The sequence below is a fragment of the Puccinia triticina genome, chromosome 13A (genome assembly GCF_026914185.1).
Source record: "Puccinia triticina chromosome 13A, complete sequence".
Classification (NCBI taxonomy): Eukaryota; Fungi; Basidiomycota; class Pucciniomycetes; order Pucciniales; family Pucciniaceae; genus Puccinia; species Puccinia triticina.
Window position 1 is genome coordinate 1,306,103 of NC_070570.1, and position 18,034 is coordinate 1,324,136.

Consider the following 18,034-nt stretch of genomic DNA (forward strand, 5'->3'; position numbering starts at 1 on the left):
CTCCGATACGTCAAGACAAGCGCCAATGCCGCTGATTTCCTCACGAAACCTCTTGGAAGATCGGTCATCCGCCGCTCTCTTGCCCAAATTGGCATCATCCGAATCTCAGAAGCTACTTCGAATCTCACAACTCAAAGTATGCGAGGCTGTAGGAATCTGGACCAAGACCCACACCCGCAGCAATCTTTAAGGAAGCTCGCGCGGACAGACCAAGGCGCAAGCCCAAGCCCAGCTGCAGAGAAAGGTAAACCCTTTCGCAGTCCAGACCCCAGACCCCAGCCCTAACCACAGAAGCTGATGCATAGTATTGCTTGACGATTGCAGAAGCGAACCAGGCTAGAACCTTATTGGTCAACGCCCAAAGCCAAACTCAGCCCAGACGGAGAAGCTTGTACGTCCCGAGATCAAGCGGAAAGTAGACTTAAAACCTTAAGACTAACTTTGCCGTGTTCTTATGCAGAACTCTCGAGGAATGACTTGGTCCCAAGAATCAACCAGAACTACTAGGCAGACTATTGGAAGCAACAGCTATCTGTAAGTACAGCACATACCAGACCAAGCACAAAAAAGAAAAGACCCTGAATCTAACGCAGACGTTGATTCATTCATCCACTAGAAACAGACGCATTGGAAGCGTTCAGACAGGATAAGACGAAGTTATTGCGATAACTCGACTTATACCCGTGAGTAGAAAACAAGACAGAAAAGAAAGAACAAAACAGAAAAAAGAAACTGAAGCCGGCATTGTGTGTATCTTGCGTTGCAAACTGCTCGGCGTACAGGACCTTTTTCCCGCGCACATAACCGTTGACGTGACAGCACCGCGCCAAGCGCATCGCCCTTTAAACCTTCTTTCAGACACAGATCCCAGGCACATTCTGCCCTGCTTTCAGGTGCATACTTGTGCAGACTTTTTCTACTCATCTCAGAACTATACCTTTGTAAATAGCATTCTAACAAGCAATATAACCTTTCAGTTGCTCGTATTCTTTTAAACACAAGGGAAAATAAAGGAAACATAGTGTGATGAGTCAGGAAGAAAGAGGCAGAGAGAAGAAAGAAAAGAAGCAAGGAATGAAAAGCCAGAAAACACTCAAAACAGACAAACCAAACAGAAAGGAAAGAAACCAGAAACAAACAAGAAAATAAACCCACAGCAGGCGCTGTGTTAGGACCAAGAAAGCTGAAGGGGGATGGGGAACTGAGAAGGAAGAGAGATGGGAAGATAGACAGAAGGAAAATGAGGGGGAAGATCTTGAAGGGGGAGCCAGTTGAAAGTGGGGAGGTGATGAAGAGGGAAATTGAGGTTTGGGTTCTTGATGCCTTGATGATGGGATCTTGAGGGGAGAGTCTTGATGATCCTGGTGGCGGTGATGTCTTGACTAGCTGGCCACGAGAGGGGCCACCGCAACGGCCGGGCCGTACTGGCCATCAAAGAGAGTGCACACCCTGTTTGATGGCTGGTGCAACTCAACCATTGAAGCCCTCTGATGGCCAAGTTGCACCAACCAGCAGTCAGAGTGTGTACTCCCCTCAATGGCCGGTACAGCCCAGCCATTGGAGGGATTTTGCCTCTGATTGCCGAGCCATACCGGCCATCAGGAGGAGTTCAAACTCCCTTTGATGGCTGATTAGTATTGGTCACCAATGGGAGTACTCAATCCCTTCAATGGTTGGCACCTGTACCGGCCATTGAAGGGAGTCTCCCTGAGATGAACCGTTTGCACCTGTGACATAGGTGTGCAATGTCACAAGGGTCTGTGCTTGACATTTCCACCCTCAGGTTTTCCCAAACCTGAGGTTGGACATGGGCAACAACATTCCTTGCCAAGCTGGAATATATCCAGTTTGCCAAGAGGACTCCTCCCAGCGACTCTCAGCGAGCTGGCTGGATACAAAGTACCCAGCTTGCTTTGAGAACCCCCCTCTGCGAGCTGTATACATAATTATCCAGCTCTACGGGAGCAGTCCTCTCGGCAAGCTGGGTATATATATATCCAGCTGGGCAATTGAGAGCTCGCTGGGAGGACCTCCCTATATGTATTCAGCTCGGTCACTGGGGCAAGTCATCTTGGCAAGCTGGATTCATATGTATCCAGCTCACTGGGAGGAGTCATCCCAGCGGCAGAATGGTATGTCAGCTCTCCGGGAGGAATCCTCCCGTCCTGCTTGGCTGAGAGGGCCTGTTAGGAGCAGTCCCTTTTCTTGGAAAGCTTATCCAGCTTGGCAAGCTGTTCACATATCCAGCTCCCTGAGTGGACTCACCTCTTTGATGGAAGGCATTCCTCTGATCAATAAGGTGTACACAAGTCCAACAGAAGGGATTGATTCCTCCAGTCAGAGGTGTGTAAACATCTTCAACCACAGTGATTCCTCTGGTGGAAGAGTTTTACATAAATCCAACAGGAGGGATTTATTCCTGTGGTCAGAGGTATGTACACCTTGACCGCAGGTATTCCTCTGGTCAAAAAGGTATGTACACCTGATTGACCAAAGGGATCCCTCTGGTAAAAGAGATTTAAATAACTCTTCAACAGGAATCCCTCCGTCAGAGGGGGGGTATGCCTCCTCAGATGGGGGGATTCCTCCAGTCAAAGAGGCAGTGCAAATCTTTGACAGGAGGAATCCCTAGAATTGAGGACTGTGATTGCAGGCATTTCCCCAGTCAGAGATGTGCAATTGTTGGAATTTCTCCAGCCAGAGCCTCAAAGGTCAATTTGAATCGCAGCACAGAAGTTGTACTGTTCACCAGGAAAATAAAATAGTCAGTTGATGACAAGTGACATTACACCAGCTCCAGCCAGCTACCCACCATCTATCCAATATCTATCCACTATCTACCCCAATTTCCAACCATCTCCTCAACTTCCAAAATTTACCAAGGAGGTCCTGTTCAGTTTTTGATGAGCCCAACTGATCCTCAGTTCTGTTCAGCTGATACTAAGCTTTGGCACCCAGTTCATACTCAGCTTTTCTGCCCAGCCCATACTCAGCTTTTTCACGCAGCTTACTCTCAGAATTGGAATAAAGCCTTTTGACCAGTCATTGCCCAGGTGATGCTCAGCTTTGTACTAGTCCTGGCGCAGCTGATGCTCAGCTTTGTACCAGTCCTTGCTCAGCCTTTTCCTAGTCCTGTCCCAGCTGATGCTCAGCTTTGGCCCAGTCCTGGGCTCGCTGGACAGCTGATGCTCAGCTTGCTGAGTATCAGCTGAGCCAGGCCAGGGAAAAATATGGGAATCAGCTTGGACAGGACCAGAGCTGAAAATCAGCTAGGGTAGGGCCAAAGCTGAGCATCAGCTGAGCCATGGACAAGGCTGAGCATCAGCTGTGCCACGGCCAAAGATGATCAGCAGGTGGCCAGTTCCAAAGCTGAGCATCAGCTTGGCCAGGGGAAAAACTGAGCATCAGCTGAGCCAGGGTAAAAGCTGAGAATCAGCTGGGCCAGGGCAAAAGCTGAGCATCATCTGGTTTTTTCACATTGAGTGCTTTGATCCTGACACCTATCATGTGAGCCCTAGATGTGCTGGTGGAGAGGAGCAGCATTGGAGCAGTGTTGGAGCTGAAAACAAAGCTGTGTCATGTCACTTGCCATCAAGTGACTACTTTTTTTTCCTGGTGGTTGTATTATGTGTAATTGTAAAAATGTGGTGCAAACAAGACAACCTGTGGGTCACAGATGTATGGTGATTACTTGTACCAAATACTTGCCTGTTGTTCATTCCAAGATCCTGGCACCTGCACCCACACCCAGCACCCATAGATGAGTACTTATTGTAAGCCTGAAAGTACTACTCTACACGTTCTGTGTACTTGCCAAGGAGTACTTTGTGTCATCCCTATGAATAAGCATGTCTTGCACTGCTTCAACAGATGTCATGCTTGATGGTTACAGAAGAAAATATGACTGGAAGTATCTCAATTGCCACAGCCTTGTGTTGTGGTGTTAACTCACCAGATTATACAAGCATGACTAGAGCAGAGATTGATATTGGTTGAACATGACATCAAGCTAGCACATGACTGAGTTAAAACTGAGGCACAGCTCACATCTGGCAGACTTCCTGAAAGAAGTTAGCATCTGGCACTCTCTGGAGAGTGCGACCATTCCCCCCCTGGTGACTGAGCCACATGAGCTAGGTTGAAGGTCCCAGGCAAGTTTGTGTTCTGCTCCCAAAATGAGCTACAAACAAAAGTACAACACTGCCTGTCCTTCCTGTAAAGTTCATGGAATAAGACTTATCATTTCAAGCAAGCCCAATGACATCCCCAAAACATTGGCAAAACAAGTTCAACCAGATTTGTAAAGATAGGAGCCACAGTGCAACCAAACATCCATTTATGTCAGCCCTGTTCAATGGTTTTATAATCAAGTGTAATGAAATATGATGAAGTGAATTGTAACTTTAACGGTGAAACATCACTTTGCTGTGGTAAATATTGATGCATGTCAAGATGTCACTTCATACAACTTATCTATCTTGCTCATAACCACAATGCAACAAGAGGGACCTCCCATGTAATCTGTCAATCTGTCACTGCAATCCAGGGAAAGGATGTGTCAGAGTGCATGACATGTCTCATTTGCTATGAAAATCTGCTTTTTGCAGGAAGAAAACCTGCATTGAATTTCCCAATTTTGTCTATAAATAGGGGGCTTGGAGGGAGCACCCTTCATTCCCTCACACCAAACCTGCAAAGCAGTCTTTGAGTTTTTGAATAGCTATATACAAGAGGTAAATAATTCTGTTGCATATTGATCAAATGTGATCATATAGACATAGATTCAATAGAACAGAGCTCATATACTCCGGTTTGTTTTGGCTGCCCATCCAGGATAACTGTCATAAAATTCACAATGGTTAACTTACTGAGATTTTTTATAGTTAAGCTTCACTTTTTCTGTCGTAAATAACCAGCCAAAAGAGTATGGTTAACTGTTGAATAATTCTGTTCAGCTCCAAGCAATTGGTTCAGTGGCTGGCATACCTGTAGGAAGAGACACTTCGCCTGCTGCCACAGCAGTCCTTGCTGCTGAAGCGGACCATGGCAGTGGTGCTTTGGAGGCTCACTCCGCTGAGCATGCCTTAGATCCAATCCCAAGCCATCACAACCTACCAGCTGAAAATCAAATGGCTGTTAGGGAATCCCCTCGTTTCCCAGAAGGAGACAGCAAAGTGAGTTCCCATCGAAACCAGAGCCGACGCAATAGATCTTTTCATGGGCACTGATGATGACGAATGTTTTTCCCATTTTCTTTATGGATAGAGCGACAAAGAGCACATAGTTGACAGCGATGAAGAAGGGAGCATTTCCGAGATGGACGCGTCTGCAAACGGGAAGGAGCACGTGGCAGAAGCGGAGGGCGAAAGGGAAGAGCAAGCGGGCCTAGTGGCCCTGGGTCAGCCTGGAAAGGATGCCAGCGTGGGCGCCCGTCGGGGCGTGCTTTCGTGGCTTTTCCGCAAGGAAAATCTCCGGCCGATGGCGATGACGGCGGCCAAGGCGACGGGGATTTTTTACCTGACCAAACTGGGCACACAAGCGGCCCATCTGGTAGGAAGGAATTGGGGAGACTTGCGTTTCTTGACACGGGATGACATAGAGCAATACAAGAATGTTGCGCACTCTGTGCTCTGGATGGGCACTGTCCTCGGCGCCTACGTTGTGACTTACCCGTGTGAATTCGCTCCTGAAGTCTGTCGACAAATCGCCATTCTCATCTGTGGTGACTCTACTTCTCACCATTGCTATTACACAACATTGCCAAGATCAGCTTGGACCGGGTGACTTTCTGTATCCAATCTTCTTCTAGCTGCAAAATGACTGTTCCAACACGCGTGGCAAACTCCATTCCTGATATACCCAGTGTCTTTTTTTTTTACTTCCTTTTTGATCGGTCGGTTTTTTTTTGTCCTCCACCTCGCTAGAAATCTTCGGGACAGATCCTACATATTGGCCATTATTTTGAAGCCACTTAGACCAGCATGATAAAACATCCAAAATCCAAAAAGAAATACTATTCCTTCTTGATCTCCATGTGTTTGAAACCGGGCAGGCTCATGAGACAGTGGAGTGACTGGTCAGACGGTTGGTCTGCTCTAGCCTCTAGGCCACGATGCCACCCCAATGACTATCTGCGCCAAAACTTAACGTCACTGGGCCTTTTCATACAAAAGGTGTTTTAGTGCCCACCCTGCACAACAAAATCTGTTTGTTTGTTTGGGAACAAAAGCGAACCACTTCCACCCGATCGCTTTTTGTTTTCTTTTTCCGTATTTTGCGGCCAGGCGCGTTCAGATTGTGTCTGGTTGTATAAGATGGTGTCTCCAGATTTTTTGGGGGTCCACAGCTCGTTGATGTGAGCGGTGTTTGTATTACACAAAGACACAAAGTGACATGAGCTGTGATGGGTGATGGGTGATGTTGTGTTTGTTGGGCTGCCACGTCACCATACCCCACAAAACCAGCCCAAGAACCACTTGCCCAGCAGCAACGAAGCAAACGGACCACCACCACCAGCAACAGCAACACTGCCAGACTGCCACGGACCACCTGCTCGCCAGCCCCAAGCACCACCACGCCCACCACCGCCCCCACTTCTCCTCCACCACCATCGTCCCCCTCTCCCCCGCCTCCCCACAGCCCGGCCCCCTCCTGCGGAAACATACACTCGTACCCCAAAGATGGCGGCCAACCGACGACCGACCGGACCCTGGCGCTGCTCATCAAGCTGGCCGACCGCCGCATCCGCACCGAGGCCGCCCGCCAGGACGCCCAATACAAAGACGACAACGACAACTGACAGCGGCCGTCACGACAGCCAAGAAAACAGGCGAAAGACGTTTAGAAGCCGGTGCTATGGTCCTGGCGGATAGAAGCGTGGTTTGTATCGATGAATTCGTCAAGATGTCTGACGTCGATCGGGTGGCAATTCATGAGGTGATGGAACAACAGACCGTTACGATCGCGAAGGCTGGAATTCACTCTTCATTCATTGCCCGATGCTCGGTGATCGCCGCAGCCGCTTCAATCTATGGACAGTGACATGTTCTCAAGGCCCCTCATCGGAATATCGCACTCGCTTCTCTCGCGTTTCGATTTGTTCTTTATCGTGACAGATGATTCTGATGAGCATCGAGATCGGAAGAGATCCGAACATGTCTTGCGCATGTATCGTTACTTACAACCCGGCGTGGAAGAAGGCACTCCAGCTGTTGATGTCCTCCAGCAGAACCTGTCAGTCGGCATTGGAATTGATTCTCTCGACCCCGGTGCTGCCAAGGAAACCATTGTATTCAAAAAATTCAATCCGCTCTTGCCGATGTGACTGGGAATGATGAGGAGGGTCAAGGCGACCGTCGTCGCAAGGAAGCGCTGTCGATAGAGTTTATCAAAAAATACATCCAATACGCTAAGAACAACTGTAAACCCGCTCTCACTCAAGATGCGACCACCCTGATCGTCGAAGTTTATTCATCTCCTCGAAATGATGACCTACAGTCCAACCAAAAGAGGGTACGGGGGAGGATCCATTTGCTGATCTAACTTTGAGCTTCTTGACAAAATATTGATTTCCTCTGATTTGTTTTTCAGACGACTCCGCTTACCGCACGTACTCTGGAAACTCTGATCCATCTGGCGACTGCGCATGCCAAAGCGCGACTATCGCCGACGGTCAGCACAGCTCATGCGCATGGCGCGGAAGCGATTCTACGCTTTGCACTATTCAAAGAGGTGATCAAGTCGCGGAAGAGCCGGAGTGGAAACAAGAGGAGGAAGGTGGACAAGCCGAAGAAAGGAGTTGTTGGTTCCGATGAGCAAGAGATGGACGATGAAGACGAAAGCGATGAAGAGGCTGAGGCTGAGGCTGAGGCCACAGACCCAGCCCAGCCGGCCAGTCGCTCGAAGTATCCTACACGCTCCCGAGGAACCGTGCCTCAAGCGACCGCCTCTGGCTCTCATTCTCTCAACCAACAATCATCTGAGCAGATGGAGGTAGATCTTATCCCTGTTCGACCTACTACGGCGCAAGAATCGCAGATCGCCGATTCGAATTCCACAAGCCTCGCCGAGCTGAGTGTTGAAAGGTATCCTTTCATCTGTCTAATCTACTTTCTCTCCGAACCGACCCTCATCATTTTTCTTTTTCGTCTTGTTGTGCGCGTATTACAAGATCAGACTGTTTAAGCAAAGACTAGGAAAGACGTGTATGCGCTCGGATGATGCGAAGATCGAGATTGATGAGCTGCTGGCACTGGTCAATGAAGGAACGGACAGACTGATCTTCGACCAGATCGAGGCTACCAAGATCTTGACGATCATGCATGATGCCAATGAGCTTATGTATTCCAGTGGCTGTAAGAAACTTTGCCCATATGCTTTTGAATCTTTGGCATCTTGGCTTTCTTTGGTGAGACGGCTGAGTTCATAGCCCTTTTTGCTCCCTTCTAGCAATCTTCAAAATCTGATAGCACAGACGAGTTGTTAACTCTTCTCATTGGCTTGGTCTTAGTTCCACCCATTCTTGTGTCTTCGTCTTCTTCATTCTCCCTCTTTCTTATCTCTTTTCTCTAATATATGTGACTGTGATTTGTTTTTCTAAAGTAAGTTGCAATACGTTCTCCACCCTTTCCCTCCACCACATTGTTCTCCCTGTAAATGAAGTTGAATTAGAAACTAGAAATACTTATCTAGACAAAAAGGCATTGTTTTTTCTCCGTCGTTTCACATAAAAAAAGCACCGTGGATTATATCCATTCCTTGAACTTCAAAAGAAACTTTCAGCCCTAGTATTGAACAGCTCAGCCGCCAACTTTCAAGAGGTACTGGAGGACTTCCCGTGCCATCTGGGACCCCCGCAGATGTTGGTTTAGACCCGAAGAGTCTAAATTTCACAGGGAAATCTGGCCTTTTGGGCTCTAGATCACTTCTGGGAGACCTGCAGATCTTCCTTTTGCCACTTGGTGTGTCAGAACAAACCTGAACTCTAACTTACAAAAGTGAATGTGAGGGGCTCCTAGCCACTTGAAACTCCCTAATATTGTATTTTGACCACTCGCTTTCGAGATAGCTTCTGCTCATTGAGTGAGGATCCATACTGACTTTTGTTCTGGAAAAGAAGCAGTTGGTTTACTTTCTTTTGCTTTTTTCCTTAGAAATCACACCTCAAATTTGCAGCGGCGAAGCCGCTGTGATGACAGCTGGGTTTTGTACGGAAAGATAGCTGAAAGTGCGCTGAGGCTCCATTCCAGGCGGGGGATGGAGCCTCTATTTATAGGGGAGGGCCTCTAGCTACAAGATTGGCTAGGCCCAAGAGAAACAAAGGACAACAAGAGGAGCGGACTCCAAAGAGTCCGCGAATAGAAACAAGGACAACAATGGGCAAGAGACAACTAGGCGAGTCTTTAGAAGACCGCATACAGAGGTAAAGGAAAGGAAGATAAGGACGGCGTCTTTATCCGCTCAACAAAGGGGGCAGCGCCAGGCCGGCGTCGGGACATCACACCGCCTTGGCCTCTGGTGTTGCTAAAATGCGGGGCATGAAGCGAGGAACATTCATACTGTTGGAAGAAAATACAACCACAGAAAGTGTTGTCCTTATCAAATCAAAGGACTGGTTTGTGAATGCAGAGCAGAAAAGGATTCAACAGATACCAATTAATACAAACACCGCTTATCACATAAACGAGCTATGTATGTATGTACCGGACCCCACAAATCTGGAGACACCATGATCTTACACAACCAGCCAGATCTGCATGCGCCGGGCTGCAAATTACGAAAGAAGGAAATTAATACAAAGCGATTGGATGAAAGTGGTTTGCTTTTGTCCTCAAACAAACAACCAAACAGATTTTGTTGTGCAGGGTGGGCACTAAAGCACCTCTTTAAAAGGCCCAGCAACGTTAAGTTTTGGCGCAGACAGTCATTGGGGTGGCATCGTGGACTAAAGCAGACCAACCGTCTGACCAGTCACTCCACTGTCCCATGAGCGTGCCCGGTTTCAAACACATGGAGATCAAGAAGGAGTAGTATTTCTTTTTGGATTTTGGATGTTTTATCATGCTGGTCTAAGTGGCTTCAAAATAATGGCCAATATGTAGGATCTGTCCCGAAGATTTCTAGCGAGGTGGAGGACAAAAAAAAACCGACCGATCAAAAAGGAAGTAAAAAAAAAAGACACTGGGTATATCAGGAATGGAGTTTGCCACGCGTGTTGGAACAGTCATTTTGCAGCTAGAAGAAGATTGGATACAGAAAGTCACCCGGTCCAAGCTGATCTTGGCAATGTTGTGTAATAGCAATGGTGAGAAGTAGAGTCACCACATGTAAAAACCCCGGGGAAGGAAGAAAAGGTACCACCCGACTACACGATCGTAGCGGGCATCAACTCTCCCCCGGAGAGGTATACACCAGGCCATAACACTCCCCCGCAAGCCAATATCACTGATAACAGAGGTGATATTGGATTGGACACCAAATGGGCTGGTGTGAAACTACATACAAATCTAAGTGTTACTCCCCGACAGACTTGTTAACTGTCAACTTTCACGCATACTGGCTACTATACTAATGCTATTTGTAAAGACTATACTATGATTTATCTTAAAATGGGACTTTTGGCACCCATGAACCGTGGAACTATTTTGAGGCAACCACACTCCTAAACTAATAATCAATAATATGCTTATAGGTAAGACTAGGAGTAGCTAATACAGTTATGTCATGTTATGTGAGGGTTACAAGCTGGGGAGATGTGACATGTGCGAGATGCAGGCAATGGGAATTGAACACGCAACAGAGGCAACGCTGGGCTCATAACCTGTAAAAACCCCGGGGAAGGAAGAAAAGGTACCGCCCGCTACGATCGTGTAGTCGGGTGGTACCTTTTCTTCCTTCCCCGGGGTTTTTACACCACAGATGAGCATGGCGATTTGTCGACAGACTTCAGGAGCGAATTCACACGGGTAAGTGACAACAAAGGCGCCGAGGGTAGTGCCTAGCAAGGCCACAGAATCCTTGATTTGCACCATTTCATCCCATGTCAAGAGACGCAAGTCCCCCACTTTCATGGTCAGGTAAAAAATCCCCGCCGCCTTGGCCGCCGTCATCGCCATCGGCCGGAGATTCTCCCAGCGCAAAAGCCGCGGAAGCACGCCCCGACGGGCGCCCAGCGCGGCATCCTTTCCAGGCTGACCCAGGGCCACTAGGCCCGCTCGCTCTTCCCTTTCGCCCTCCGCTTCTGCCGCGTGCTCCTTCCCGTTTGCAGACGCGTCCATCTCGGAAGTGCTCCCTTCTTCATCGCTGTCAACTATGTGCTCTTTGTCGCCCTATCCATAAAGAAAATGGGAAAAACATTCATCATCATCAGTGCCCATGAAAAAGTCTATTGCGTCGGCTCTGGTTTCGATGGGAACTCACTTTGCTGTCTCCTTCTGGGAAACGAGGGGATTCCCTAACAGCCATTTGATTTTCAGCTGGTAGGTTGTGATGGCTTGGGATTGGATCTAAGGCATGCTCAGCGGAGTGAGCCTCCAAAGCACCACTGCCATGATCCGCTTCAGCAGCAAGGACTGCTGTGGCAGCAGGCGAAGTGTCTCTTCCTACAGGTATGCCAGCCACTGAACCAATTGCTTGGAGCTGAACAGAATTATTCAACATTTAGCCATACTCTTTTGGCTGGTTATTTACGACAGAAAAAGTGAAGCTTAACTATAAAAAATCTCAGTAAGTTAACCATTGTGAATTTTATGACAGTTATCCTGGATGGGCAGCCAAAACAAACCGGAGTATATGAGCTCTGTTCTATTGAATCTATGTCTATATGATCACATTTGATCAATATGCAACAGAATTATTTACCTCTTGTATATAGCTATTCAAAAACTCAAAGACTGCTTTGCAGGTTTGGTGTGAGGGAATGAAGGGTGCTCCCTCCAAGCCCCCTATTTATAGACAAAATTGGGAAATTCAATGCAGGTTTTCTTCCTGCAAAAATCAGATTTTCGTAGCAAATGAGACATGAAATGCACTCTGACACATCCTTTTCCTGGATTGCAGTGACATATTGGCAGCTTGCGTGGGGGGCCCTCCTGTTGCAGTGTGGTTATGAGCAAGATTGATAAGTTGTATTGAGTGACATCTTGACATGTGTCAATATGTTTTGCTGCAGCAAAGTGATGTTTCACATTAAATTTACACCTCACTTCATCATATTCTATCATACTTGATTATCAAACCATTAAAAGGTGCTTACATAAATTGATGTTTGGTTGCAATGTGGCTCCTATCTTTACAAATCTGATTGAACATGTCTTGCCTGGGTATATTGTTTTACCAATGTTTTGGGGATGTCATTGGTCTTGCTTGACATGATAATTCTGATTCCAAGAACTTGACAGGAAGTACAGGAAGTTTTGTACTTTTGTGTGTAGCTCATTTTGGAAGCAGAACACAAACTTGTCTGGCACCTTCAGCCTAGCTCATGTGGCTCAGTGCCTTCAAACCTCATGTACAGCAACTGAATTTTGTTAGAGAAGTTTCCCAGCAGGCCGTAGGTTAGTTCTGTATTGGCCACATCATAAATCCAGTAATCACAGGGATTCCTATTGGCATCTGTAATACCTTAATATTGTGACTGAGTCCTAACATGTAGGAACCTGCTACATCCCCACATGATCACAATTTATTGCTCATCTGGTGTAATTGTTGCTTGAAATCACTCCAAACAGGAGTTTCAGTGGCAGTGCAACAAGAATTGTCCAATAATGAACCCAATGCCACATAACTCTGAAACACATGCTGAATGAGCTATGGATGTGGGATATGACACACTGTTCCTTAGGCATTACATGAAAGGAGCACCTGTAGTATTACATTTCTACTTACCATGCAGATGAAAGAGCAAGCACAAATTTTAATTTAGGGTCCTCAAAGTTGAAAACATACAGATGTGACATACTGCCATACGCACTTTTGTTGCAGGGAAGCGTTTGACAGCCCATTCAAATAAGGTTGTATGTTTTCATGAAATATCACCTGGGGAAAATTATAGTCACTTGATGGCAAGTGACATGATGCAGCTTAGAGATGGCCAAACGGGTCCGGGTACCCGCGACGGGTCCGGGTACCCGCAACGGGTGCGGGTACTTGCTGTGAATTTCACCAATTTTGGACACCCAGACCCGGACAGGGCACCCGCCGACGGGTACCGGCAGTACTTGAGGCAGGTACCGCGGGTACCGCACTGGTGACCGATTGAGTGGGGTATGTACACACCCCTCTCGATGGCCGGTCATTGAGCGCAGTACACACCCCTCTCAATGACTGCACATTGAGCGGGGTGCACATCCCACTCGATGACCGGCCATCGAGTGGGATGCGCACTCAACCCAATGACCGGCCATCGAGTGGGGGTGTAGGCCGGTCATCAAGCAGAGTACACACCCTGCTCAGTGACCGGCCATTGTAATCACCCCACTCGATGTCCGGTCATCACGTGGGATGGGGAGGTGTGTACTCCGCTCAACAATGGCCGGTCATCGAGGGTGTGTACTCCACTCAATGACCGTTCATTGAGCGGGGTGTGTACTCGGTGACCGGTCAATGGTCATTGAGTGCGCATCCCACTCGATGGCTGGTCATGGAGTGCACCGGCCATCAAGTGAGATGTGTATCCCGCTTGATGTCTGGTCATCAAGCGGGGTGTGTACTCCGCTTGATGTCCGGTCATCAAGCAGGGCGTGTACTCTGCTTGATGTCCGGTCATCAAGCGGGGTGTGTACCCCACTCAATGGCTGGCCATCGAGTTGGTTGATGGCCGGCCATCCACTGCTGACAACGGTGGGTACCCGTTTGGTTACCGGGTACCCGGTGATTTTCTGGCCCAAATTTCATACCCGGACCCGTACACGGCACCTGCAGAGGGGTACTCAAAGGGCAGTGGCGGGTACCCGCCAACGGGTGCCGGGTACCGCCAAACGGATACCCACTGGCCATCTCTAATGCAGCTTTGGTTTCTGCGCCGGAGCTGCTTCAGTACTGCTCCAAGTCTGCTCTGTTGTGAGTGTAGCTCGCAATAATCAATACTTTCTATCACAAGAGAGAGGAAAAGGAGATAAATAGTCTATGTACACAACCTGTGACAGGTGTCGCAGTTGAGATCTAATCTAATGTCACAACATCCCCCCCCTCGACAAGAAACCTGTACCAGGATATAGAGAAAAGAAATAAATAAAAGAATAAAATAAAGACAACAAAACAAAAAATAAGGGAAAAGAAAGAAAAAAAAAACTAGCGAATAAAACCTTGAATAACAGCGCCGCATTTCAGATGTGCTGATTTACCCAGTGCCTTGGTCAGGACATCCGCTATTTGATCTGTGCCGGGAATCCATTTGATGTTGGTCTTCTTCTCGTACATTGCTTGATTGGTAATGTAAAATTCCCGTTTGATATGGTGAGTGCGCTTGTTTGACAAATCTTCACAGCCAATTTTAACCGCCGACTGATTGTCGCACAGAATAGTTACCGGAAAATTGCAACCTATGATGTCGAACAGCAGATTCCGGATCCAGAGAGAGTGTCGTGTGGCGTGTCCAAGGGCCATGTATTCAGCCTGACACGTTGAACTGGCCACCGTAACCAGTCTGCGTGAGACCCACATCACGGGTGCGCCATAGAGACAAATCATAACTCCGTATGTCGATCAAGAGTTTGGCCCACCCCAGTTTGCGTCAACGAAACATTCCACAGGTGTCGCATCTTCCTGTGTTGGATGTATGCGGAGGGGGGTCGTCTTTGTTTCTGCAAGATAACCAAGCAGATGGCGTAGGCCCTTCCAGTGTAACTGTGAGGGTCTGCTGGAAAATCGTGCCAAATAGTTTACGCTGTAGGCTATATCCGGACGCGTTCCAACCGCAACATAGCTGAGGCCTCCAATTGTTGAGAGATAATAAGAGCTGTTGATCCCAGGTGTGGTCATGTCGGTGTTAGCCGTGTAACCTTCGGGTAGCGGCGTAGGGTGAACAGTGACACCGTCCCATCTTTCGCGGAGGATCTTCTCAATGAGCTGTGGTTGAGTCAATTCAAAGCCTGCCTTGCTTCTAGAGATTTTCACCCCCACCATGCTAGTCAGTCCCTCGTTCCACTTGATTTCTAGACTACCTTTAAGTTGAGTCTCTAGTAATTTGAGGGCTGCGTCGGAAGATCCCGTTACTATCCCATCGTCAACATGAACCCAGATGATTGACTTGTTATTTTTGTTGCTGAGTGTGTAAACACTTGAGTCGTAGTAGCTTGACGTGTATCCTAAGTCTGCTAGAGTCCCACTCAGATGTTTCCACCAGCAGCGTGCTGCCTGCTTGGTACCGTAGAGTGCGCGTCGTAACAAGCATGCTTCACCTACATTGACGTCTAAACCCTCCGGGGCCTGGACCCAAACTTCCTCGTCAATCAGGGCGTTTAGGTATGCCGCCACAAAGTCGAAATTGTAAATCGGCCAATTATTCTTCGCTGCGATGGAGAGAAGAATCCGCATTGATGTGAAAGTGGCGGTGGGGGCGAACGTATGTGCGAAGTCTGTGCCTTCTTTCTGGTTGAACCCCTTCGCTACATACCGGGCTTTGTATCTGAAAGAACCGTCAGCATTCTCCTTCCTCGCAAATACCCATTTTGGCCCCAGCTTCCTCCGGTTTGCCGGTAGTTTACGTACACTCCAGACACTCTTCCGCTTGAGGTTGTCGAGTTCAGTGTTGACAGCTTGCTTCCAGTGGATTGCGTCTGGTGACTTGATTGCCGCTTTGAATGTCAAGGGGACCTCGTAGGATTCATTCGCGCAGTTCATTAGGCAGTCGTCAACCGATTTTTCTTGAGCCGCAACCAGTTCCTCTTGTGAAAAATCGTTCAGAAGTAACTGTTTAGCTTTGAGTGATGCGTCGACTCTTGGCTCCTCCGTTTGTGCATTGGTCACCGGACAGGGATTAGTGGCGTTGGGAACTGCTGGCAAGGAGTTTCTGCCAAAGTTGGCCCAGGCCGATGAAACCAATTTCTTCGTCTTTGGAATCCAAAAGGTCCATCCTTTTGACTCCGGGAGATGTCCAACAACCAAACCTTCAATAGCCCTATCGTCCAGCTTTTTTCGCTTCTCAGGAGCCACCAAAACGTAGGCCCGTGAGCCAAAAACCCGTGTGCGGTCCAGCTGAGGTTTATCGCCAAAGAAAAACTCGTAGGGTGTCTTTTCTTTTGTGATTTGGTTTGGGATGTGGTTAATCGTCCAGGCCGCCCACATAAATGCGTACCCCCAGAATTCCTTCCCTAGTTCGCTGTCATAAAGGATGCTGCGACCCATGTCGGATACTGTACGATTGTACTGTTCAGCCGCTCCATTCTGGAAGTAGTGGTATGGCAATGATCGTTCTGCTACAATACCCTTGTCAGTGAGGAACTTAGCAAAAACTTTTGAGTCGAATTCGCCTCCGTTGTCCGAACGCAGGATCTTGATTTTGCAACCCACTTGTGTTTCCCATCTGGTCAGCGTTTGCATCAACATATCCGCGGCTTCACTCTTTGCTTTCAAAATTCGGACCTCACTGTAGGACGTGAAAACATCGCGAATTGTGAGCGCAAATTTTCCTCCAGTCATAGTTGGCGTGTCAAAAGGACCCATAAGGTCTACACATACCACCGATAGTCTATCGATGCATCTCTTGGTGGGGCCAAGTGCCAAGGTGCGCGTCGCTTTGCATATGGAACAAACCGGGCACTTGATTGATGCGGTCGGCATTGTCGTCGGTAGTCCATATCCCAATTGAAGTTTCACTAGACGCCTGATTTTTCTCAAACTTGCATGCCCAAACAGGCGGTGCCAAAAAAGAAGTGTCTTCTCATCACTGGTCAGCTCCTCTGGATTCCAGGTGAACTGGCTATGTTCAACTAGGTTTGGGGATTTGAATACTGAATTTGCATTGACAGGCGAGGAAATGAAGGTACAAGAAGGGGAATCAAGACAGTCTGGAATGGAGGAAACATTCGCCCGAATGGGTATTGGGAGCGGCCAGGTGTTGCGCTTTGAGTCAAATTTGCTGTGTAGAAGGACACGTCCCGTGCGTGAGACTAGGTTGATCGAGTCAAAGTTTCCATTCACGTTGAACAGAGCGTCAGATTTCTTGAAGGCCGCAATTGATAAAAGCGTAGAACGAGCGCGCTCACAGTAGTAAACCTTTTTAACTACGATGATCGCCCCGTTCGTCCCGACAAATCTCAAGGTACCCATGCCTGTAATGTAATCACAGGCTGAGTCAGTCGCAACTTTGACGGCGATAGGATGCTCGAGCAATTTGAAGTCATGTAATGCATACCTATCCCCAGTCACATTGTCAGAGGCACCGGAATCCCATATGACTTCCTGCCCGTCACAATCGATGATCATTTTGCGCAGGTTGAATCGGTGTCCAGATGGTTCAGCCGAGAGATCTTCATTGTCGAAAATGTACTTGGTTGGATCTTCGTCTTCTTCGGCAAAGAGATTTGGGTTGACCTGACATGATTTGATGGACTTCGGCTGGAGATTGGATGTTTCCGGCTTTGGGGGCAAGTTGTTGGGTGGTCGATGGGAGGTGTTGGGCTTTTGGTCTGGCTGTATCGGCTTAATATAGGGGATCCGGTCAAAGTTGTACGTCACCGAGCATGGGGGAAAACTCGGTGCGCCGGCGGAGCGTTGTGGCACAGGCCTGGGATTCTGATTGTTCTTGCGGCTGGAGGGGCAGCTGGAAGACATGTGTCCCACTTGTTTGCAGATGTAGCATGTCGGTGGTTTGCTCACTGCCAGCGCTGAGACTTTGTGTTCGTCTTGAGTGCCGGAAGTAGCTCCTGAAACGGATCCTGGGACGCTAGTCTTCTCTCGGCTAGCTAGCTTGACAGACAAGGCCGAAGAATCCGAACGTCCGGTCTCGGTGGCTAGTCGGTGTTCCGTCCTCGCCGCCTCCCAAAAACGCAGTATATCGCCGGATGTTGGTAACTCTTGTTCATGAGTCTCCATG

At 48.2% G+C, this 18,034-nt stretch overlaps 4 protein-coding genes across 4 annotated transcripts; 2 read left to right on the plus strand and 2 right to left on the minus strand.

Annotated features, from left to right (window-relative positions):
- Nucleotides 1–4,855: 4,855 nt before the first annotated feature.
- PtA15_13A128 (uncharacterized protein) lies at nt 4,856–6,799 on the plus strand (the record flags this gene model as incomplete). Its single annotated transcript, XM_053162294.1, has 4 exons — nt 4,856–4,882; nt 4,956–5,174; nt 5,266–5,722; nt 6,681–6,799. 4 exons carry the CDS (start codon nt 4,856–4,858, stop codon nt 6,797–6,799), a joined length of 822 nt encoding a protein of 273 aa, XP_053026284.1.
- A 104-nt stretch (nt 6,800–6,903) lies between these two features.
- PtA15_13A129 (uncharacterized protein) lies at nt 6,904–8,465 on the plus strand (the record flags this gene model as incomplete). Its single annotated transcript, XM_053162295.1, has 6 exons — nt 6,904–6,936; nt 7,019–7,288; nt 7,366–7,512; nt 7,591–8,084; nt 8,176–8,354; nt 8,449–8,465. 6 exons carry the CDS (start codon nt 6,904–6,906, stop codon nt 8,463–8,465), a joined length of 1,140 nt encoding a protein of 379 aa, XP_053026285.1.
- Nucleotides 8,466–11,031: 2,566 nt separating this feature from the next.
- PtA15_13A130 (uncharacterized protein) lies at nt 11,032–11,737 on the minus strand (the record flags this gene model as incomplete). The annotated part of the gene is made up of 4 exons (XM_053162297.1): nt 11,032–11,126; nt 11,195–11,327; nt 11,419–11,637; nt 11,711–11,737. The coding sequence occupies 4 exons, from the start codon at nt 11,735–11,737 to the stop codon at nt 11,032–11,034; spliced, it is 474 nt and encodes a 157-aa protein (XP_053026286.1).
- A 2,966-nt stretch (nt 11,738–14,703) lies between these two features.
- PtA15_13A131 (uncharacterized protein) lies at nt 14,704–18,033 on the minus strand (the record flags this gene model as incomplete). The annotated part of the gene is made up of 1 exon (XM_053162298.1): nt 14,704–18,033. The coding sequence occupies one exon, from the start codon at nt 18,031–18,033 to the stop codon at nt 14,704–14,706; it is 3,330 nt and encodes a 1,109-aa protein (XP_053026287.1).
- Nucleotide 18,034: the final 1 nt, after the last annotated feature.